The sequence below is a fragment of the Notothenia rossii genome (genome assembly GCF_949606895.1).
Source record: "Notothenia rossii genome assembly, chromosome: 5".
NCBI classification, from domain to species: Eukaryota; Metazoa; Chordata; class Actinopteri; order Perciformes; family Nototheniidae; genus Notothenia; species Notothenia rossii.
This window is the reverse complement of record NC_136903.1, coordinates 48233257-48258169: the sequence shown is the minus strand read 5'-3', so window position 1 is coordinate 48258169 and position 24913 is coordinate 48233257. Positions and strand designations below refer to the sequence as shown.

Genomic DNA, 24913 nt, shown 5'->3' with positions numbered 1-24913 from the left:
GTCTTCTTTCTGTTCATTATTCTCTCTTTCCTCTACTCATCCCTTATTGTTAAGGCCCCTGTCACACTGTCCCGAAATTGACACCCGATGGACACACGATTAAGGAAATGTTCAAATTCGGCTCTGATCGTAACAACATCGGGCCATTCGTGAGGGCATCTTAAGCCATCGTATGACCACCGGTGGAGTTTCTCAGGCTCCGGCAGCAACTTTGTGAGGGGCAACTTCGTAAGGCACTCGTGAGGACATCTTGTCAAATCGTGAGGGCATCTTTTTATCATCGGTGCCATCGGGCATTCGCCTTCACTCTGATCGGGGCGAATGCACGATGGCACCGATGATAACAAGATGCTCTCACGATGGCCTTACGAAGGGCATAATGACACACGAATTCAACACGAAAATGAACCTTCGCAGGGTCCCTCGGCAATTTTTTGGCATGCCAAAGATTTTGCCACTGCTCACGAAGTTGCTGCCGGAGCCTAAGAAACTCCACCGGCGGTCAAACGATGGCTTAAGATGCCCTCACGAATGTCCCGATGTTGTTACGATCAGAGCTGAATTTGAACTTTTCCTTTATCGTGTGTCCATCGGGTTGTTTTATTGCACAACAAAATCATGTAAACATATTATGTAAATAACCCAATTTGTGTTCTGTGAAACTGAAAAGGATATAATATATTATTTTGAAGGCGAGTTGACAGGAATGTGTTGTTGCTATGAAAACAACATTATGCAGAAAACTTAATATCTTCTACATATAAAGACGGATAAAGTAAAGAACAAAGTCTGAAAATATCAGTTCAGTATCATAGTACTTTAACATAATCGTTTTTGTTACTTTCGTTGCAGTTGTATGTCTTAAATGTAATGTAAATGTTGCCTTCGTGTGTGGTTCGGGGCCATCTTCGTGCGAAATTCACAATTCCATATTCCTGTGTCCGTCGGGTGTCAATTTCGGGACAGTGTGACAGGGGCTTAACTGTATGTTCCTCAGTCGCTCCTGCCAGTGTATTAAAAATAGTTCAGTAATTTAGTTCATCTCACTTTGCAGATAGATAGATAGATAGATGGGGTTTGTAAAGCGTCTTTGAGTTGTGAAAAGCGCTATATAAATAAAATGCATTATTATTATTATTATTATTATTAAGCCTATATAGTTTGGGTTGAACAGCACATGAACAGAACGTAAATGCTATCCTCAGAAGGCTGTACCTGCGGTTCCTCTCTGACTTCCATCACTTTCTCTCTTTCTCTCTGCCTGTCCTGTATCTCCCTTACCAAAGCTGAGCTTCAACTGATAAGTCTTTTTTATTATATCTGTGTGAGTGAAAAATAAAACAATAAATGTTATCTCTTCAACCTTTTACTAAAATTATAATGAAAGAAAAGCATTGAAACTTTCGTTTAAAAGGTCTGACATTGGATGAATTAAATTAACTTTAGCTCTCTAGCTATTTTATTCATGGAATTTAAACCAAAGTATAGCCTATAGAGCTCCTGCGGATGATGTCACATATGCTGGTCACGTGACGAGAAACGAAGGGGGCAGCCATTTTGGCAGTAATCGCGTCAGTAAATTCATTGGCAGGCACTGGCAGACTGTCGAGGATGGTGGATAACTGCTGTGCACCAGGTTGCACAAATAGGCGTGGGAAGAAGAAAGGTGTATCTTATTATCGCATTCCAAAAGACGCGGAGAGGAGGGAAAAGTGGATCGCAGCGATTAAAAGAGCCAGGAGCCGTCTGAACAAGACTGAAAGATGGGAACCCCCGGCCGTTTGCTTTCGCTTATGCAGTGATCACTTCATATCAGGTGGGTGAAGGAATACAGTACAATGCTACAAAAAGTTTCTGGTCAGTTTAATTTTTACCGAAGTAGAATCTAGCACCCAGTTATTATAGCTAACGGACTCTGTGATGTCCCTTTTTAACTCAACAAGTGTGGCTCTGGTGCAGCCTAGCCAGTTAGCTTGTAGCAAGCTAGTGGTAAACAAACCCGTGTTGAAAATATTCCTCGGGACTCGGGGAGAGCAGCTCTCCCCGAGTCCCGCTGTGCAGTTGCAGTGGGCTCCCAGCACAACACCGTCGTTCCTGACCACCACCCATGGCTTTAGTTGACTTTCATTAAGCCTTTGGGAGTGATTAACCTATATATGAAATTCAAAAATAGATAAATAAAGGTTAAAAACGCCAGCCACTTTGGTTGAGTACGTTCAAAAATACAAACTAGTTTCAGACGCACTGCAGTAGCTATCCAAGCTAATAAACAAACATGCTAACGTGACACTGCCGTAGCTAGACAAGCTAATAAACAAACAATGCTAACGTGACACTGCCTATCAAACTGGAATAATTTAATACTTACCCTTGCAGTGATGATGCCGAAGTTTTTGGATGTAAGACTCCACAGTTGAATGTTGTTTACGAAGCCGGACTGACACCATTTGTAAGCCTCCAAGCTTTTGTAAGCTCTGAGGGAGTCTCCTGAGTACACTGATGGAAAGCTTACAAGATAGCTGTGGATGTCCGCGTAGCGCAAGTCGGGTACATCGTCTTCAGAGCAGAAGGTTATGCTCTTGAAAAGCACACCGGGTGCATTATATGGGTTGCTTATATTTAATCTTTCTAATTTTGTACTATAAAGCCGAATTTCACTTGAATTAAAATGAGATGTATACTCGCACGGTAGGAAAACGCTGGCGCCGGTCGTCATGTTTACTGCCAAAATGGTGGCTGATAACCAAAAGTCACGTGACCGCAGGAGCTCTATAGCTGCAATATAAGTTATTCTGCATGTTGTCGGACATCCATTGATTAACGTAGAGCAGGGGTCGGCAACAGGCGGACCGTGGTCCGGATTCGGACCCAGACCTATAATCAATACATTAATAGGGGATTTCAATTTTGACGGGACGATTCTATTTTAACCGCCGCCGACAGGGGGCGAAAGAGACGAGTGAGCAATACAGGGAGAGAAACACAGAAGAAGAGATGAGAGTGCGGCACAGAGAAGCGGAGAGGAGAGTGAACAGGCGTGTTAGCGGCAGACAGGGAGAGACAAATAATTACACATGGCGCTCTCCAAGAAGAGGAAAGTGGACAGTAAGAACAGAGCTTTTAACCCTGAGTGGACTCATTCATGTTCATGCTGCCCACTGGGAGCACAGAGCCAGTGTGTCTCATTCAGAGACCGTGGCGCTCTTTAAAAGTGCCAAAACGCCACTATGAGACAAAACACAAAGTGTTTGACCAAACATTCCCTCTCAAGTCAGAACTGAGGTCACAAAAAATAAGCAGTCTCAGAGCCCAATATGATCAGTCCACCAGGATCAAAATTAGCGCAGGCTAACCGAGGCTAACCAATGAGCACCTGCATGTGTGTATGAGAATGGCCCTGACAGCATTTCAGCCCAGATCTAAACTCCTGGCAGGACAAGCTTAAGCTCAATTCTCGCATTAAATAAAACAAAGTGAGTGAGAGACTGCAATATAAGAGGGAAAGAAAGAGAAACTTTAAAACTGTTCAATTGTTATGATGTGTAAAGACTGATATTGTTCTATAATCGTCTGAAACTGTTAAGTCATGATGTGAAACGGTTAACAAAGAAAAAGGAAAACTCAAGCTGCTGCTACACTTTATTTTATTTATCTAAAATTAAGCACTTTTAAGATGCACATATTTTCAAAAGCTATTTTATTTATTTTCTCTATTTTATTTTTAAATGCAGCCCAAGAGGAACATTACACATATCCACAGTATTTACTGTATATCTGTATAGTTCAATGTTAATTGACAATAAATATTGTTGTTTATGAATTGTACTTTCTTTATTTGATTGGCAGTCAGTTGTTGATTACATGCAGATGTTGATAAAGCTACAGGCTACTTCAATATACAGTGAATATACAAAAAAGTATTTAGTCAGCGACCAATTGTGCAAGTTCTCCCACTTAAAAAGATGAGAGAGGCCTGTAATTTTCATCCTAGGTATACCTCAACTATGAGAGACAAAATGAGGAAAAAAAATCCAGAAAATAACATTGTCTGATTTTTAAAGAATTTATTTGCAAATTATGGTGGAAAATAAGTATTTGGTCAATAACAAAAATTCATCTCAATACTTTGTTATATACCCTTTGTTGGCAATGACAGAGGTCAAACGTTTTCTGTAAGTCTTCACAAGGTTTTCACACACGGTTGCTGGTATTTTGGCCCATTCCTCCATGCAGATCTCCTCTAGAGCAGTGATTTTGTGGGGCTGTCGCTGGGCAACACGGACTTTCAACTCCCTCCAAAGATTTTCTATGGGGTTGAGATCTGGAGACTGGCTAGGCCACTCCAGGACCTTGAAATGCTCCTTACGAAGCCACTCCTTCGTTGCCCGAGCGGTGTGTTTGGGATCATTGTCATGCTGAAAGACCCAGCCACGTTTCATCTTCAATGCCGTTGCTGATGGAAGGAGGTTGTCACTCAAAATCTCACGATACATGGCCCCATTCATTCTTTCCTTTACACGGATCAGTCGTCCTAGTCCCGTTCTTTGGATGCAACTCAGCATTCTTTCTCCTCCAAACATGTCTAGTTGAGTTTTTACCAAAAAGTTCTATTTTGGTTTCATCTGACCATATGACATTCTCCCAATCCTCTTCTGGATCATCTAAATGCTCTCTAGCAAACTTCAGACAGGCCTGGACATGTACTGGCTTAAGCAGGGGGACACGTCTGGCACTGCAGGATTTGAGTCCCTGGCGGCGTAGTGTGTTACTGATGGTAGCCTTTGTTACTTTGGTCCCAGCTCTCTGCAGGTCATTGACTAGGTTCCCCCGTGTGGTTCTGGGATTTTTGCTCACCGTTCTTGTGATCATTTTGACCCCACGGGTGAGATCTTGCGTGGAGCCCCAGATCGTGGGGAGATTATCAGTGGTCTTGTATGTCTTCCATTTTCTAATAATTGCTCCCACAGTTGATTTCTTCACACCAAGCTGCTTACCTATTGCAGATTCAGTCTTCCCAGCCTGGTGCAGGTCTACAATTTTGTTTCTGGTGTCCTTTGACAGCTCTTTGGTCTTGGCCATAGTGGAGTTTGGAGTGTGACTGTTTGAGGTTGTGGACAGGTGTCTTTTATACTGATAACGAGTTCAAACAGGTTCCATTAATACAGTTAACAAGTGGAGGACAGAGGAGGCTCTTAAAGAAGAAGTTACAGGTCTGTGAGAGCCAGAAATCTTGTTTGTTTGTAGGTGACCAAATACTTATTTTACACCATCATTTGCAAATAAATTCTTTAAAAATCAGACCATGTGATTTTCTGGATTTTTTTCTTTTCTCATTTTGTCTCTCATAGTTGAGGTATACCTAGGATGAAAATTACAGGCCTCTCATCTTTTTTAGTGGGAGAACTTGCACAATTGGTGGCTGACTAAATACTTTTTTGCCCCACTGTATATCAAACTAATTCACAAAGCAAGTTAGACATTTTGATGTTCCGGACCTTTGCATGGGGACATTTTCTCTAACTGGACCTCGTTGAATTTTAGTTGAATACCCCTGACGTAGAGCGTTCACACATGATCTGCTGGTCATATGATGTCCTGTGATGAAAAGAAACACAAGCAGCCCGCTGGACTCAGATCTCTAGATACCTCATCACTCCTCCACTGCTCCGGTACAAGTCCGGACTGCGGCTGCAGCTGTATGTATGTTGTCTTCTTCTGTTAGCTTTAATCAAAGCTACGTAGTTATGCAGCGCCCCCACCACCACTACTACAAGGAACCCTGTTAATTATACAATACAATTGTAGGTACGGCCATGATTTTAATGACTTCGTTGAAAACTTGAAAGTGAAATGTTAAACTGGAAGAGTAGGAAAAATAGCTTAATATAAAAAAAAGGTATAAACAAACAAATGTATAGCCTCAATGTCCTGCAATAGCTGAATAATGTAATAGTTGAATGGTTTCTGTAGCTGAAAGTAAGCTAAAGGGGTTAAATATCAGATGTACATAGTAGTATAAGTTAAAGTAGCATTACATCTATAGGGCTTTTATTTTTGAAGGGGTGTGTGGTTTTGGGGAGCACGAGGTGATGAAAAACAAAATGAGATGTCTGACATCATTAAAGGGAGGGAATCCTCATGACACTCATTTTTAAATAATTATCATCCGACAAAACAGACCAGTCTCTGCCAGTCTTTTTTTGTTGTTTTTTAATCCGATGACGTTATCAGTGATTTTAAGCTGATTAATTACCGAAATAAAATCAACCCTGTGGGCGGCGCCATTTTGACGAGTCACATGACTTATTTTACCGGACTTGACGTGAACTGTGCGTTTGGTGTCGAGGACATATGTGCTTTGTGCATGTTGTTTACTGTAGTTACTCTCACAATTATATTTAAATATGCGTCATTGTATCGCGAAACATTGTCACAATTCTGATAGGAACAATCCACGGAATGCTCGGTTCCATCTATTGCCAACGGGTAAGCGTAGGAAGTACGTTCGGAGGCAGTGGCTAGTGAAATGTGCTCGGCCCGAACCGAAAGATCCACAGGCGCGTGTATGTAGCGAACATTTCAAATTTCCGGACGACTACTCTGAGAGTATGGTGAAACATCAAATGGGATTTATTCATCAACCAGTACTTAATGGGAATGCAGTACCATTGGTCTTTCTGGTATCATCACCGACCAGGACACCAGTTCAGCCAGTTGAGAAATCGCCCTCTGCAAGTGTGAAGCGACGGAGGACCAGAAGTAGTGCTAGGAGTAAGAAAAAGGTAAGGTATGTTATGGCGCATTTCCACTGCAGCGGATAGCCCCGTTTAAACGTCCTTTAGCGTCCTTAACCAGGCCAGTTTTTGGTGGCCTTTCCATATAGCGTAGTATCGGCTAGCGGGTACTTGTTCCCAGTTTTTCCGGCCCCATAAAATCGTGGTTCTAGGGCCAGGGACAACGAGGCTGAGTATGCTAAACTAGAGAGGGAATCGCTAGCAAGGGTGGTACTACATGCATACATAACTAGTAATCAAAATCATTGTATCTACTAAGTAGGCCTAAATTGGGGTTGTATTGTTTGCCTGTAGTTGGCCTTTTAATTAATAAAATATTTGAATTTGAAGTTTTGTAGATAGGGATCTTTTGGAATTATCTAGTCTTTGTAGTTGTCCGGTGACATTTCTCAGTGACTGCTTTAATTCTCTAGCCTAAATCAGTAAATGTTCTAAAATGTTTGCTGGGGCCCTGACAATACATTAGCCGACAGGAATGTCAGTATTGCCATCATTTAGGCCTGATGACTAGTGAGAGAAGCTTCCCTTTTTCCTTTTGCCTTCAATGATAGTAAAAGTTTCAGCTGAAAGTTAGGTACAAATTTAGCCCCGTCCCCCCCCTTCCCATTCTGGCATGTTCTTGTAAAAATGAGAGACATTTTGGATACAACATCCCTACAAGTTTTTATATTTTTCATTTCAGCTGTTAGAAACCCTGCTCACACCTAAAAGTGACAATGCACCGACTGCTACAGTGTCAAGCCCTGGCCAAGCTGCGACCAATTCATTGGATGATGCAATCGAATTTGAAACTGACCCAACACTGTTAGTGCCATACATGCCAGAGGAACCACCAGAGGCACATTGTAAATGTTGCAAGCATGCAAATCCAGTGTCAACAAATGGTAAGTCTGGAGATTTATTTCCAAAAATGACATCAATAATGTAGCGTTCCCGTGAAGGACACTGGAGCTGTGGTTTGTCAGACTGGCCTTTAAAAAAAATTCATTTGCTCTAACACTACCTACCCAAAATGTGTGGCAAATAAAATATTTTGAGTATGCAAATAATTTTATTTTCCACCAAAATTTCAATATTTTTCTGTTTTTCATGGTGACTTACCATTTTCTGAAAAAATAAAATAATTTACCTATCTACTACCATGTCATTTTGTCAGTTTAGGGTTACAGCAGACAAATAATATTTTAAGGCCATCCTCAGTATGTCAACCACCTGAAGAAAACTAATCGGGGGGAGGGGGTTAATCTGTTAATGGTTCCCCACATTCCTCGAGTGAATGTGAGTGATCATTTTTAACAGATCAAATTGACATGGTATTTGATTGGAGTGGACCAACTTGACAACTGAATAAAGAGGCCTAAATAGATGATTCACACATTTTTTTCTCCATTGTTACATGCAAAGAAGTTGTTCTGTTCCCTTTCCATTGGTGAAGTAAGTGTTATGTTTTAAAGGGGTGTAGACTGTAATGCGTCAATTTTTAATGATGTGGTCCACCTGTGGAGGGTGAATTGAGGTGGGGTGTTTTTTTTAGGGGGGGGGGGGGGGGGGGGCAGATGATATCGCATGACAGCACCTTGTTACATATATTGCATTGATCTTCTCTGTATCTAGCTTGTGCCATTACATTTATTATTTTATTTGCACTTACAGATATGTCAGTGCAGACCGACATGGATCAAATGATACGTGCCATTGCAGTGGACCACACCTATTCATCAAACTCGAATAAGGATGCAAGTGCATCAATGCAACCACAACCATCTCCTGTGTCAAGTGCAGCTCAATCTTTCAACAGTCCTGCAGAGGTAAGTGCTTAATGGACTTCTCAGAAGGACAACCTGATAGGAATGTTCAATATTTTCGTCAATACTTTTGAACTCCTTCAGTATATCAAGATAGGTATTGATGCTATGTTTGATAATTGACCATGGCTTGGGCTATACAGTACTGTTCAAAATTATTAGAACACTTGGAAAATTCATAAAGTATTCATAATTTGAGGCTGCAGCTTGAGTATATTACATTGTATTACCTACAACTTCTAAATATCCAAATGACAATTTAAGCGACAAAATTAAAATATCACAATTTCAAAATATCATTAAAATGTGATTTTTAAAAAAGATTAGGTTTTTCACGAAAAATTACTTTAACAATAATATATGAATGAATTTTCCAAGTGTTCTAATAATTTTGAACACTACTGTATGTACTGCCATGTAGTGATAGTGGACATGAGAGTGGGATTAACCCCTTGTGGTCTACATGCTTTGTATATCAACCAGTTGATGTCAGTTACGATGAAATAATCAACAAAAGTCAATCAAGAGTTTCTTGAATTCAATTGGATTTTATTAGGTATCACAAACAAAATATGTCCTCCAATTTTGCTAATTTCACACTCTTATTCTTACAGATCTCCACCCCGGGCAACATAAGTCCTCTAGTCGTTACACCAGAGGCTGAACGTCAAATAGATGAGGAGATATTTACCCTGGATGACAGTTTTGAGATGGAGGATGACGCAAAGGATTTGGACTTTTTTCCACAAACAGAAACTGAAAGTCAATCGGACAGCGAGTGTGACCCATCTGATGAACGTCCTACTGGTACCGATTTCGAACCCATTCAAGCTTTCACTGTACCTGACAACACTGCAGATGAAAGACAATTAATTGTTTTCGAATCTTGTATTGTTAACTTGTTCAGAAAATGCCAGAGAACAGGATGTGCTGCAGAAGTTAGGCAGTTCATGTTCAGCTTCCAGAAGTTAATCAAAACATGTTTAATATTGAGAAACCTGAGAAGAGTGAAGTCGTAAATGCAACACTCCAGAATACCCGTTTTAGAAAAAAAACCTCTACCTAAATGCCCATGCTCTGAATAGTTTGTGACATTTTTAGGTGAAAAATCAATTGTACAGTGCCACTTTGATGTTGAAATCAGACTAGGTCTTAAGGGAGCCTTCACTCATTGGTATAAATTACAGAAATCATTCTGCAGATATGTTATGCCTAACAATAGGTATTCTGAAAGTTTTGCAAAAACATTGTTAGATAAAACAATTTTATAAGTGATTTTAATTTTACCAATTCTATGGGGGCTGCCATTAACTGAAGATTGTGATGACACTACTAACAGTACAAGGTATGTCATTGTGTAGAAGCATAAAGGAATCAAAACTGGTTGATTATTTTATGGTAGAAGGCATGTATGAAAAGATTGACTAGTTCTGAGCATTAATGTTTGGATAACATCTTTCAGCAGTTCACCACTCTCACACATAGCTTAGGGCAGTCTTAAAAATGTAAGGGTTGACTAGATTTTGATTGAACTTTTCTGTATCACAAAGTGATTGCACATTATTGTAACTTTATCATGCATGTCATGGAAAGCTTACATCATCAACATTTTGAGTATGTAGGGTTACAGCAAACAAACCATTTTTTAAAGCCAGCCTTATTCAGCAGTATTTCCCTGAGAGTGAGGCAAATAATAAAAGATTTCATTTTTTTTTATTTTTATATTAATATATATTTATTAAATGTCCAGTGAGTCGGTTGTGTAACCAAGATTTCCAGGAGGGAAAAAATCTTTAACTTTCTACCAGATAATTCACATAGGCATCAATTTCAGTCTGGATACACATTGTCAGTTTCATCAGCCTCTCTGAATCCAGTGTAGTTTTCTTGTGGATCTGGGTATTTCTCTCGTATTACTTTGACAACACAGCTGGGGATAACTTTCCGCACACCTTTGCCAAGCCTCTTGTGACACCACCAAGTGAACTGCCTGTATGCCGCCAATCTCAACGTTCTGAAATAAAAACGAATGTTGTCAGTTTCTGTGGCACCTGATTCCTAGAAACTTGTGGGAAGACTGATTTCTTTGTGTGTTTGTTTGTAACCTTTATTTATTGAGATAAGTCCCATGGAGATCATAGATCTCTTTTTCAAGGGAGACCTGCAGCAATTAAGTTCCACATGAAACATAAAACAACATAAAACAATAGAGGATATCATACAACGTATTTACAAGCTACATTTACATACTTATCAACATTTACAAATACCCATAGTTTCAAAGAGCATTTCACTTAGACTTGCTTTAAAAACATTCAGAGGAATAAAATTGCTCAGTTTCAGTTTTAGCTGTAGACTGTCCCAAGCAAGTGGCGCTGCGCACATAAAAGCTGTCTTACCTAAGACAGTCCTTGCTCTTGGCACATCTAACAACACTACGTCAAGTGATCTCAGACAATAGCTGCTTGCAACGCTCTGTGTTATCAGAGAGCAGATATAATACGGGAGTTTACCAAACATGGCTTTATAAATAAACGTGTACCAATGATTGAGCCTCCGTACAGTAAGTGATGGCAAACATGCCTTGGTATACAGTCGACATTGATGTGTAAGTGCTTTACAATTTGTGACAAATCTCAGTGCGCTGTGATAGGCGGCATCTAACTTGTTTAGGCAATGGGCAGGTGCATTCATATACAACAAATCACCATAGTCCAGCACAGGTAAAAAGGTCAGTGACTAGCCTTTTTCTGGCTTCAAAAGAGAAACAGGACTTGTTTCTGAAAAAGAAACCTAGTCTAACCCTCAGCTTTTTAAGCAGGTTATTGACATGAAGTACTTTTCTTCTTCTAACTTTCTTTATTTGATTGATTAACTACTATGGAATTTATTCAACTACATTGTACCATTATTATGTTAGGACTCCTAGCCTACATTGTTCTATAAAGAGTGCATTCTGTAGATATGCTTTTTGATTTCTTTTATCATGGCTATACTTAGTAAAGTTTTGGTTTTGGAAAATTATCTGTCATTGTCCTTCATATCCTTGCCATGCAATTGTAGACAGAATCCATTTGACACGCTTTAGAATTAACAACCATAAACTTCTTATTGAATATGGTCGATACACAAATACTCCTGTAAATGACAGGTTGTGCAAACATTGCCATGAGATTGAGGATGAAAATAATTTCCTCCTAGAATGTAAACGTCATTATAAAATTTTTGATAATGTCAATTCAATCTTTAATCCAGAACTTCCTAACCAAATAAAATGTCTTTAGTTGATATGTCCATTAATAATAATAATTTTAAAGTATATAATGCTAAGACGAAAGGGCTGTACCCGTCACATTTACCCACCTTTCATTTATTGGTTCAACCAAAGAGGTGCGTTTCACATCCTTCATGGCAACCAGTGCTGTTCTCAATACAGCTTTTTCTAACACCACAATGACGAATTCACTGTGTGAACATATGCAATCCAAGTCGTCTGTGGACAGTTTATTTTCAAGCTCTTCAAGCTCATGACAACACATGTTCATAAGAGGATTGTCCATAGCTACACACCGATCGCAAGTACACCATTCATGTACAGGTTTCCCAACTCGTCCCCCGAAATCAATTGCACGAATAAAGGGATCGTCTACAGCAAGATCACCGTGCTGTTCATCCTCATCGTCACTGGATTCCTGACGGTTCTGGCCACTTGGCTCGAACCTGTATGGCTGAATTCCCCCATCCAATCCCTCCACATTGCTCAGAACTTCTCCCTCGGCTGACAAGTTCGAACTCAAATACTCCGCCATGTTTTCGTGTGTTTACAAAGTGAACGCACAGATGACGTCACGACCTAGTTTTTCGGATCACGTGACTACTGAAATTTGCCAAAATGGCAGCTGCCTGACGGAACATACAGGTTTTGATCAAAAAGAGCTATAAAATCATTATTTACCGGGGAATATCGCTGATTTCTTCAGGGTATGGTTTAAACATAATGTTTCACTAAATACTGAAGTTTTTATAAAATATCTAATGAGTGGAGCATTCCTTTAAATGGGAGGTTATCCCACAAAAACAATGGTTAGGTGGGCAAAGTGTGTGTGTGTGTGTGTGTGTGTGTGTGTGTGTGTGTGTGTGTGTGTGTGTGTGTGTGTGTGTGTGTGTGTGTGTGTTAGGGCTGGGCGATATGGTCTCTAAATGATATCGCGATATTTACTGACTATATCGCGATATACGATATATATCGCGATATTCTGAAATGTCCTCTAAATTTTTTATTTTATCTTTATTTAACCCCTTGATGTTTACAGTCACGCCAGTATGATGATTCTAGTAGTCCCTGCAACATATGTCTGCATTAAAAAAATCGACTAATAATGAAGAAAATTAACACATTTGTTGCAATAGTAATTTATGCACTAACTCCATTACTACTTGTACTACAACATTTGAATCATCAGTTCTTCCTCATTTCCCTCAATTGTTCATATTTGGTTTATGAAAATAATGATATTGTGGTCATTGTTAAAAAATGTCTGCTATTATTATGAGTAGTATTATTATTATTAGTATAATGCGCTTTCTGTCTTCCTGTCATTATCAGGAATTAGACATGTAATGGCTATGTATTAGATTAGATTAGAACCTTCATTCTCCTAACCTGCTGGGACATTTCCCTATAGCCAATACCTTTTATATTTTCTACTCTTCACTTACTTGTCAGCATAGGTCGGCATTGATGTACATATTCGACAGAAGACCTTGTTTATATTGGCATCATATTGAGAGGTGCAGTGACGCGTCCTAAAACCAGGAAGTAAGCTGCTGGTTCCCTCGACAAAAAAGCAATGGGATTTCTCCATAGGGTTTTGGAAAATAGCTGGAAATAAAGTCTGTGGAAAACAAACCTGTTTGATAAATGCACGTTTTGTTCAGCCGGATAATATCCACATGTCTACCCTACTTTTATCATTTTCGAATCATAAATCTAATCGATAGATTATAAAAGGGTTTTAGGACGTGTCACTGCACCACTAGAAGCCAACTCCATCGATCAAGCTGGCTGAAACTTTCTCTCCCTCTTCTTCTCATGCTACCTGTCACTCTCCTTTAACTCCTCCGGTGACTTTCTTTTATTTGAAGATAACTTTTTGCCCGGCGCTCACGGGCAAACGGGAACCTGCTCGCGCTGGCTCCCGTTTGCCTTTCACCCAACAACGACAACCGCCTCACGAAACGCTATGTTGTAGCGTTAATAAACGAAACAATTTAACAACATTGCTTGTCAAAGTACCTATACCACTGGACAATTTTTTTTTTTTTAAGCAATATTTTTAGTGGCCCGAGCGGGCAAGTGAAAAGTACGTTATGCTGGCCCGGGGTGTCTAAATAGTGCTTCCGAGCCAGCGGGCCATTTATAATGTTGAGCCCTGCTCTCTGTCACTGTGCATGTGTGTAATGTTTGTGTGCAAGTTAGACGGGGCCTGCGTGTGTGCCTGCGTGTGTGCCTGCGTGTGTGACTGTGTCTATGAGGGAGAAAGGAAAGCTCATTTTGGCCGCGGCGGGAAATTGATTTGACAACATAATACTCGATGTTCACGATGTGGTCATTTACGACATCGCATGGAGTGCAATCCACGATGTATCGTGTAAACTCGATATATCGCCCAGCCCTAGTGTGTGTGTGTGTGTGTGTGTGTGTGTGTGTGTGTGTGTGTGTGTGTGTGTGTGTGTGTGTGTGTGTGTGTGTGTGTGTGTGTGTGTGTGTGTGTGTGTGTGTGTGTGTGTGTGTGTGTGTGTGTGTGTGTGTGTGTGTGTGTGTGTGTGTGTGTGTGTGTGTGTGTGTGTGTGTGTGTGTGTGTGTGTGTGTGTGTGTGTGTGTACATATGTATTAGAGACATTCAGTGTGTGTGCAGGGACGTGCAAACATTTTGGGGGCGGGTGCTCAAGTGAGAAAAAGGGCACTTCTCACCCTCACGTAATTGTTTAATACTCAACAGAATTCTACAAAAATAATCAGCTAACACAGAGACAATGGTCTTCTTTAGTGTTCACTACGCACAAGAGCAGACAACAAACTAGTACAATTAATAGTTATTAAATGAGCAGCCAACAATCAACATGATGAAGTTACTGTTTAAGGACATTACAGGTAAAAAATATCCTTTTTTCATATACTTGTTATTTTGGTCTATTTTGCTTCCATGTTTTCTTTCACTCTAAAGGAAATAAAATGTCCAAGAAACACATATAAATGTTGTTCGTTTTACTACCATGTCTGAATTCCTCTATAGATTTAAAGCTAATCTGCATTTAAACATAACATTTCAGGGGAAAATACTGACTTGACGTAAGTAACTATCTGGGGAAGTTGTGAGGTGTTTTTTTGTTTTATCCTTTTCACCTGCAATGCCTTGGTAACTGCATACAAATTAGCGCATTTTAATTAGGCCTAGTTAATGCCTAATTTGCATATGAATGTGGTGATCATGATGACGTTATTAGATACACATTTTACTGTATTCACTTTAAGTGTCTCCCCTTAAGTGCAGTACATTAGCCTTTATGCCCATGACAAATTGTCCAGCTAAACCTTGAGCTAACTTATACATTAGCTAGTAGCCATACCATAGTTACTATATTTGTTAATTTTCTTTTAGCTAATTAGCTGTAAACTCGAGGCACTGGCAGTTTAGTAATTTGTTCACCACCAGTCACCAAAATAAGCCAAGAAAAGCCGGCATTACATGGGACTGTAAAGTGGGAGGTGCTGCTACCTGTCTGTCTGAAGGGACTGCCGATGTCCGCACCGCTATGCAGGAGACGTGGAGGGAGGGAGGGAGGCAGAGCTACGTAACTTCAGTCTAATATTCCGACCTGATATTTTGTATTCAATCAATATATTTTGAAAAGGGAAACTGTGCGCAAACAGCAGTCGATATATATTCATTTTTAAAAAAAAATACAATTAGGGGGGAAAAAGGGCACTTTCTCTGGAGGAAGAAAAAGGGCAGGGGCTCAAGCTCACTTTGATGTATATGTGTGCACGTGCCTGTGTGTGTCCCCAGGGGCGGATTGGCCACTGGGAATACCGGGAGTTTTCCCGGTGGGCCGGTGCTGTGCGTGGGCCGGAGTGCCAAAAAATAAAAATAGATAAATAAATTGCTTACGTCGAGGCGTGCAGGAAACTAAACCCACCTCCCCTGAACATGGGTCGACTGAAGAGTCTCGTCATGCCTGCCTACAAGCAGTAGTGCTGAGCAAAGTGACTAGAAGATAACCACACATTTATAAAAAGAAACACACTTTATAAAGTCAGGCAATACTAACCAGGCTTTGTGTGATTCTGTTTATTTGTACCTTACTTTGACCATCCGTTCACTGTTATTGATCATTGTGGAGAGCAGGCAGACGTTTTGTTTTGTATTGTAGCAGCTATCGGATGGAATCAATACATGGCCTGCACAGGTTGTCGTGTCCGACTATCACAAGTAGAATCATAATGAAAAATACGCTTGTTTAGTTCACTTAAAGGTGACCTATCATGCAAAATGCACTTTTGTACGTCTTTTATACATGAATATGTGTCCCTGGTGTTCCAGGGAACTCACCAAGTGTCAGAAAACACAACCCTCTCTATTTTCCTCCATACCCAAATCTCTTAAAAAGGGGCTGCAACGGATCTGATACAGACTGATCCAGATTTGAACACTTCTATGACGTCACAGAAGTGGCGCTATGGCTATTGGGCCAACTCCACCAATCAGGAGGAGACAGCCACGGACATTGCTGTTCGAAAGTGCTGGAGACGCTGTAGTACATATGCCAGGCCTGTAGATGGTGCTGTTCTCAAAGAATCAGCCCATGCAAAGATAGTGTTAAATTGAGCGAAATGAGGAATGGCTAAAATGCATGATCTGTTTGGTATTTTGAAAAATAAAAAGTATAAATATGCCTTATATAGGTATGGTCCTACATTATATTATTCAAATATAGCATGATAGGTCCACTTTAAGAGGTCTCGGACTGTGTTCACACCGACCCAAATGAACCGCACCAAGCGGCTAAAAGCACCAGGGTTCGATTCAACCGGACTATACAAGGCAGGTGTGAACGCACCCTAAAACTAATTGATAACGACTCTGTATAATAATATAAGAATAATAAACGGAGCCTCTCTTTTCCTCCCCCTCTTCTGACATCCCAGCAGTTGATCTCTGAGCAGGAGAGGTGGGGAGAGGGAGGCGGGGCTATTTCATCGTTATCAGAAAATGATCGTATAAAGGCGTACACACGGAGCCGTTTGCCCCCCCAGAGCGTTCCGTTTGCAGATCTATCCACCTTGGGACCCGTTATCGTTTGCGGGGTCCGTTTCTATCGTTTTGTTACGGCCTCGTGTAAACGAAATGGCTATACGCAAGAGAAACAATGCAGATACAACCCGTTTCGTCCTTGTGGGGCCGGGGCCTCAGATGATGTCACTCAGGTGTGTCTGCCCCAATTCGCCCAGCAACACCACGGTAACCAACTACAGCACTGAGTCCCATTAAGAATGCATTGAGGATTATATACAATTTTACCACCTGTTCAAAAACTATGGCTCCTATCAAAAGAAAATACCAGACCGTGAGCATCAGGGAACCCCAATGTACTGATATGTTTTTTTTGGGGGGTTTTGTCTGTAAAATGTCTTATCCGGACACATTTAACATGGGAGTCTATTGGGAGCAACAGTAGGTGGAGTTTTTGTCACTCAGATGTCAGATCACTATTGGGCCCGAATGGTAGATTAGTTTGATATGATGAAGGCAATTGAGCAGGCCAGACTAATTATGCTCCTGAAATCTTTTGAAATGATTTTGGGATTGAGAGCAGTTTTAAAATATTTTTTCAGAAGATTTTAAAGACCCTCTACACACAGTCAGGGGTCTCCAACATGTAGATCGGGCAGCTTTTCAGTAGCTCGCGGTTCACAGAATGTGTAGAAGAAATCCGACAACAATAAATGCACCTGAATCAGTCCGTGTCGCTGCGGCTCAGACACACATTTGTGTAAAGTTTGTGAAGGCAGGAGGAAAGCTTCCGCGATTGTTGTGTTCAAAATTCCAGGAAAGACAGACAACTTCTAAGTTTAACTATTTATTATAAGAGAGCAAAATATATATTGTATATTCACTTGACCAAGGACTCATAGAAATCACAGGCAGCAAAGCTGTAATCTGTAACCACTATTTCCGGAAAGAGCCCCGACCCTCGTGCGACAATACATTTTTATTACATGGGGCGTTTTAAACAGAAGAACGTTGCTAGAAGCTGCAGCTGGACTGCAGAAGCATTCGTTGTTGTTTTTTTAGGATGGAACAATTTCACACACAGATATATGGAGGCTAGACCTATACAATTGATGTATTATGGTTTATAATGTAATGTCAAGATGAAGAAGAACAAGAAGAGGCTGAACTGTTCAGTGTCAATCCTTTGGAGATGGAGATGGAGGTTATAAATCTCCAAAATCATGTTCAGCTTAAGTCCCAGCAAAACTCACAACATTTCTGGAGCCAAGACCCAGAAAACTATAAGAACATTCACCAAGCAGCACTGAACATGTCGGCTTTATTTGGTTCTGTTCTACATACCTTTTGTGAAGCAGCTTTTTCTGGCATGAATGTCATGAAATCTAAATACAGAACAAGACTGACTGATGAACATTTAAATGACTCTATTAGAGTGAAACTAAGTGGGTACACTCCAGCATACACCTCTATGGTGGACTCCATGCAGTGCCAGTCATCTCACTAACTGTAAACAAGAGTGAATGCACTTATTTTACACATGTGCCATAAGATGCTTGTAAGGTAGTGATTAAGGTGATGTATTTACTATGTGGGCCATAATAAGAAGTGAGAACAAATAATTTTTCTTTTGGACATTTATGTGAATATTCAGTGATGTACTTATTACTATGTGGGCCATAATAATATGTGAGAAATTATTGTTTTCTTGAAGTTAAGATTTTTGATAAGCTTTAGGTATTGCAATTTCACACGTGTACAAAATCAAAATAGCTTAATTCAACTGATGAGTGCTATGTGAATAAATGTAAGCGATGTGATGCAAGTAGCTCTTGGCCACTTTCATTTTTTTAAGTAGCTCTCAGATGAAGAAAGGTTTGAGACCCCTGCTCTAAGTGATGATGTCACGCACTCTAGCCCTGAAGAGTCTGTCCCATAGACAACCATTATAAAATCTAAAACGGCCTGAACATTTACCAAAACTTAAACTGTGATAAGTCAAAAACCGTAAAAGATATCAAAAAGCTGAATACAATTTTAATAGCTGAATGTCCTGTGACCATTTTAAAGTTGGAATGAAGTCTCTAGCGGAGAGTATGTGGAAGGGTTAGCATTTTGTACATGGTGTAGGTAAACAAGGATTTGAAGGTTCCTCCCATTGAGTTACATGTTTGAAAAAAAGAGTTTAAAAAGCTGAATATTTTAAGAAGTATACAACGTTTTGAAATAATTTAAAGTTTCCCATCATGTGCTGAACAGGATGAATATTTTTGATATTTGTATGGTTGTGGTAGCTGAAAGTATGCTGAAGTTATTGAGAGCCAAATGTTTTGTTGAAATAATAATAATAAGAAGAAGATTAAAGAAGCAGAAGAACAATAGTGCAAATGTGGTTGCACGGCATTCGCTCTAATAATACATGTTATTTATATATCGCTTTTCCTGGTGCTCAAAGCGCTTTACAAGCAAGTAAAGAAGAAAAATAACAACAAAAGTCAAAAGCGCTTAGCTAGGTGGAATAGGGGCAAGGGGTTATTGGATTAGGAGTTGAAGGCAAGAGTGAAAAGGTGAGTTTTGAGGGATTGTTTGAATGAAGTGAGAGTGTTGGCAGATCGAACGTGGCTGGGGAGGGAGTTCCAGAGGGAGGGGAGGCTGCTGTGAAGTCCCTGTCATCCCATGTCCGGAGCTTTCCCCTTATGGGCTGCAGTAGGTTGGCTTCAGCAGACCTGAGGGTGGAGGTGTGTTGTTGGATGAGGTCAGAGAGGTAGGGGGGTGGCAAGGTTGTTGAGGGCTTTGTAAGTGAAAAGTATAATTTTAAAGGCAATGCAGTGTTTGATGGGGAGGTGGTGGAGGATAGGGGTAGGTGTGGTCGGAGTATCTGGTGGAGGTGAGCATACGGGATGCTGAGTTTTGGACATATTGTAGTTTATTGAGGATGTATGCAGGGGAAACATAGAGGATGCTGTTGCAGTAATCCAGTTTGGATGTAATCAAGGCATGGATCCGAGTTTCTGCAGCGGTGGATGAGAGGGATGGTCTGTTTATCTTTATAAACAGCCCTAATTCAAAATTATTTCTATGATTGTACCGTGTATATAACAATATGTCCCCTAATATGTCATATTCTCCACTTACAGGATTACTGACAACTTGCTAGCTATGGCAAGGCCTTCCACAGAAATCATAGAGAAATATAATATAATTGAACAGTTTCAAAGGTACAGTAGTCACTTTTTTGACACCTCAATTAAATCTAAAGATTTGTATTTGGTGTACATCATTCCTTGTTAACATTTGTATGTGAAATGAAGGTTGAATGTTGTCCAAGTGGTTCTTGTGTTGTGCGTTTTGTAGTGAACTTTTGTGTCAGTAACTCTTTACACTGACACACACATTGCACGTCTTTGTGCACAGGTGTGGATTGAAGACGGTCATCAACCTACAGCGGCCCGGAGAACATGCCAGCTGTGGAAACCCACTTGAGCAGGAGAGTGCTTTTACTTATAGACCGGACACCTTCATGAAGGCAGGCAGTGAGTCTCTTCTTTTTAAAGGTTTTGGGCAAGAGTAGTCTTTATTTGAGAGTGACAGTGTTGAAAGGGGGATACAGAGGGGATGACAAGCATGCAGGCCGGATTCGAACCTGGGTCCTCCGCATGGGAGCTGAGCCCCAATATGCCAACTCCACCAGGTGAGCTATATGGCGGCTTGGCAGTCAGTCTCATCGTCCTCTCTAGTACATGCCCACTCACGAAACGCAGGGCACAAACAGATAAACATATACCATTGTTGTTTGACCTAAATAACAGGTAAGTGAAACATAAAATCCTGGAGGTAATAAAAAGGTAAACGTGAATGATTGAATATCATAACAGGGCCATGCTCACATTACTTCCCACACAAAAAGCCCATTTATTTCTTTAATTTTAGGAATGTTGTTTTACTTCTGAGAAGGATGGAGTAATTTTCATCAGCTCACATTTATTTTTGATTTATATAAGTAAAGGGGCTGCACCGCACTTGTAATTTTTCTCGTGCAATGGTGTTCTCTACTTTCCAGGGAGGGTGCTCTGGAGTTCAGGTTTTTTACTGCCACACCCCTCAAACACTCAGTGGTTTTACTTGGCTCTAAGTGAGGACAAGGTGGTACCATCCACCCTTCCGTTGGCTCAAGCAGACACTTTTAAAACATTTTTCAGGAGTTATAATAATAATTGAAGAAAGTTACATATTTTACATGGCAAATGCTGTGTGAACCCCTTCACATTTGTAAAATGCTATTTACCAGGCTGATCTCAAGTCCCTGTTGTGTAAAAGTCAAAGCGGAACACTTTCTAAACGGATAACGTCAGATTAACAAGGCCAACCATGCAGAGAGCGAAACCAAAGGACTTCGAAGATAACAGTAATACATGTATCATCTCATTCATATCTATATAAGTAATTCAAAGAACAAATATTATGACATTACAAAGTTGCTTGTTACTGTATGTGGGACTGGATACATATTTACCCATTACATTATCATTGTGGTATAAAAATGTTTTATACCACAATGACACAAAATTGCACTGCATAGCATAATGAAAGAAAGAAAGAAATAGAACTGTAAACAAAGGAAACACCTCTCAGACAGAGCTGAACATTCCTCTGTTCTGTTCATCAGTAACCTTTTCTGGATAAGAACAATAAATATAAGTTTGAAGTGGAAATCGCTTGTGATAAAAGTTAAATATGTAACATGAAATTCTGGTGTACAAAACGATCAAAAGCGACTGACTAATTATATAACACAGCAGGAAACATTGCGAAATAGATCCTTTTAATTAGTTGAAGACATTCTTCTCAGATTAGTCAATTAAAAACTACATTTCGCCTGGTGGAGACCAGGGGAAGTGCTTTAAACCTCAATAATAATCTCAGATACCTACTGTATGTGTGAGTATAATGAAGCCTGTGGGATAATCTGTTGTCATGTCTGTAAGGGCTCAGGTACACATTGATCATCTTTGTATTATTCCGATTTTGTCTGTTTCAGTTTATTACTACAACTTCGGCTGGAAGGATTATGGTGTGGCCTCTCTGACTACAATCCTTGACATGGTAAAAGTAATGTCATTTGCAGTCCAAGAGGGGAGAATGGCTGTCCACTGCCATGCAGGTCTTGGAAGAACAGGTTTGTAGCACTTAATCTGCTTTTATGCATGTAAAGTACAAGTTTTTTATTTCTTAATTTTTTTGTCATATAGGTGTGCTGTTAGCTTGTTACTTGGTTTTTACATCCCGGATGAGTGCTGACCAGGCCATACTGTTTGTGCGAGCCAAGAGACCTAACTCCATTCAGACAAGAGGCCAGTTGTTGTGCGTCAGGGAGTTTGCTCAGTTCCTTGTTCCTCTCCGAAGCATCTTCTCCTGCGCAGAACCCAAAGCCAGCGCTGTCACCTTGTCCCAGTACCTTACACGGCAGCGTCACCTGCTGCACGGCTACGAGGCTCGACAGATGAAGAATGTGCCAAAGATCATCCAGCTGGTGTGTAGGCTCCTTGTTGACATTGCAGCCAACAGACAGGTGGTGATGGAGGCGCAGATCCATGACCTAACAGCTGAGGTGGAAAAGACCGTGTCCCAGCAGGCCCTTCAGCAGCTCGGCAAGGAGATGAGAGGGAAAGGTATTACTGTTCAACCTTGTTCCTCTCTTCCTCTCAGCCCACCTGCTCTGCATTCCAGACCTCCACCTGATAAACCTCTGACCAGAGATAATGAGCTGCTCCATCTGCAGGCATCCCTGTCCAACTACAGGAGCCTCAGTTACAGCGATTCGGTTCTTGACAAACGTGTACAACAGCAACAGCACTTAGGACCTCTAAAGAGCAACAAACCAATCAACTGCCGGATCAAACATTCCTTGTCTCACAGCAGCCTTACAGTCGGTGTCCCTCCAAGATTTGATGACTTTTCTCCTCAGGACATTATCAGCAGCATTCAGGGCTCCAATATGGAAGCAAAGCAAGACAATGGGTCCTCTTTGTTCAAAAAGCAACTGCATGAGGGGCACCAGAGTTTGTCTCTAGATCTGTCCAAGCAGGCAAGAAAATCTCAGTGTGCTGCCACACTGCCGGCATTGTCAAACCGCAGTGAGGTGGATGTGTCAGCGGGTGGAGAAGACATCAGTGTCCAGTCTGATCTTTCTCCAGAGGGAAGATGCCTGCTGGTGGCCCAAGCTCTGGCCATGGAACAGGCAGACAAGGATTTCACCTCCAAGGTCTCAATATGGCAGGTAGTGAACCCCACATGTACAATACATCACTAATGAGACCAGTCTGGACAAGCCTCATTGTCAACTATAAAAGCCATCATAACAACCACATAATGATAAACAAAACAACAGTGTTCAGTTTTAAAAGCTTCACAAGCTATTCCAAATGAAAGCTGATTTCAAATGTAAAAGACACCAGGACAGCGTGTCCTATAGTATATGAGTCTACTTTACTACAGTCTAGTGCTATTGACATGATATTTTCACCAGATGTCGGTAAAACCCATGCACTAACCCCATGCAAGGAATCCAAAACAAATAAGTTCCCGGAATACAGTTATGTGTAATAAAATGGAATGACACCGGGAAAAAGTATTGAAAACGCTTTCTAAAATGTATGTAATTTTTCTCCCAAAATGGTTTCAGTTTCAAAGCATGATAAAGATCATTATCACGTTATCACATCAAATATAAAATAAAACTGTAAAAAAATTAAATAATTTAAAGTTTCCCATCATGTGCTGAACAGGCTGAATATTTTGATATTTGAATGGTTTCTGTAGCTGAAAGTGTGCTGAAGTTATTCAGAGCCTCTTTCAATGATAAGAAGTTTGCCAGTGCCGTATTCTGAAAAACAGCCCCGCACCATGATGTTCCCACCTCCAAACTTCACCGTTGGTATGGTGTTTTTTGGTGATGTGCAGTGCCATTTGACCTCCCAACATGGTGTGTTTTTATGGCATCCAAAGAATTCAGTTTTGGACTCATCTGACCAGACTATATTCTCCCAGTATTTCACAGGCTTTTCTTAATGTTGTGCATCAAACTTTAAACGAGCTTCAACATTATTTCTCTTCATCAATGGAGTCTTGCGTGGTGAGCGTGCATACAGGCAGGAGAAGCTTCACCTTTCTAACGATACAATGATCCCATACAAGGCAGAGAGTCTCTGCAGTGGCAAAGGCCAAGTACACATTATTTTAAAGATCTGCTGATAATAATTGTGGCGGTTAAAATATACTTTAAATATGATTTTGCTAAAAACAAATACTGACTAGAAAAATGTGTTTAGCATTTTTAATCCAGCCTATTCTTAAGAGTCTCAAGGGGGTTGGGGGAATCTCAAATGTGCTGAATTTATATATAAATTCAGCACATTTGAGTCCATTGTCTTCCCGGATGTAAAGCTGCACTGTTTGCCTATTGTTCTCTCAGCTGAGTGCTGCTCTGTTTGGTGTTGTGCAGACAGAACTGAACTCAAGAGAGGGATCGTGGGAGAGGCTGTGTATGGAGAGAGATCCTTGTGTCCTCTCCGCTCTCATGTGGTCGTGGATGGAGCAGCTCAAGGATCCAGTCATCAGCCGTGAGGATGTGAAAGCCCTGAGGAAGAACCATAAGAACCCACAGAACGCCCTGGACTCACTGGAAAAGGTACCCTACTCTGGCTTCTTCCACAGCATCACACAGCTGTCTAACACTGTACTCAACACTGTCAAATTCTTTCTTTCCCTTTATTTTATTATTGCTTTATAGGGTGTTGATCAAGTTGCCAGCAGTGTTTTGACAGTTATGCTTTTTTTTACTCCCACCTGGGGCTGAAGGAGTTCCACTGTGACGGATGAGTGGGACCTTTAAGAGCGTCGTTAATATCTGCTTTGGAGAGCCAGCCTTAGCTTGCATGCTAATTATTTGATTGCATTATCATCCATGCGTAGAAAGGGGGAACATTGTACCGTTGTCATGTCGGCTCCCAGACCGTAGTCG

At 40.6% G+C, this 24913-nt stretch overlaps 1 protein-coding gene across 1 annotated transcript in view; it reads left to right on the top strand.

The window, feature by feature from the left end:
• The window catches only part of ptpdc1a (protein tyrosine phosphatase domain containing 1a), a gene marked incomplete at its 5' end in the record, with an annotated part of 38986 nt that overhangs the window by 2408 nt on the left and 11665 nt on the right, over nucleotides 1-24913 (top strand). Inside the window, 5 exons of the mRNA XM_079684494.1 lie at nucleotides 20031-20111; nucleotides 20308-20426; nucleotides 21932-22069; nucleotides 22143-23170; nucleotides 24395-24580. Coding sequence (XP_079540620.1) covers nucleotides 20031-20111; nucleotides 20308-20426; nucleotides 21932-22069; nucleotides 22143-23170; nucleotides 24395-24580 — 1552 coding nt within the window. The remainder of the gene's footprint in view (nucleotides 1-20030; nucleotides 20112-20307; nucleotides 20427-21931; nucleotides 22070-22142; nucleotides 23171-24394; nucleotides 24581-24913) is intronic.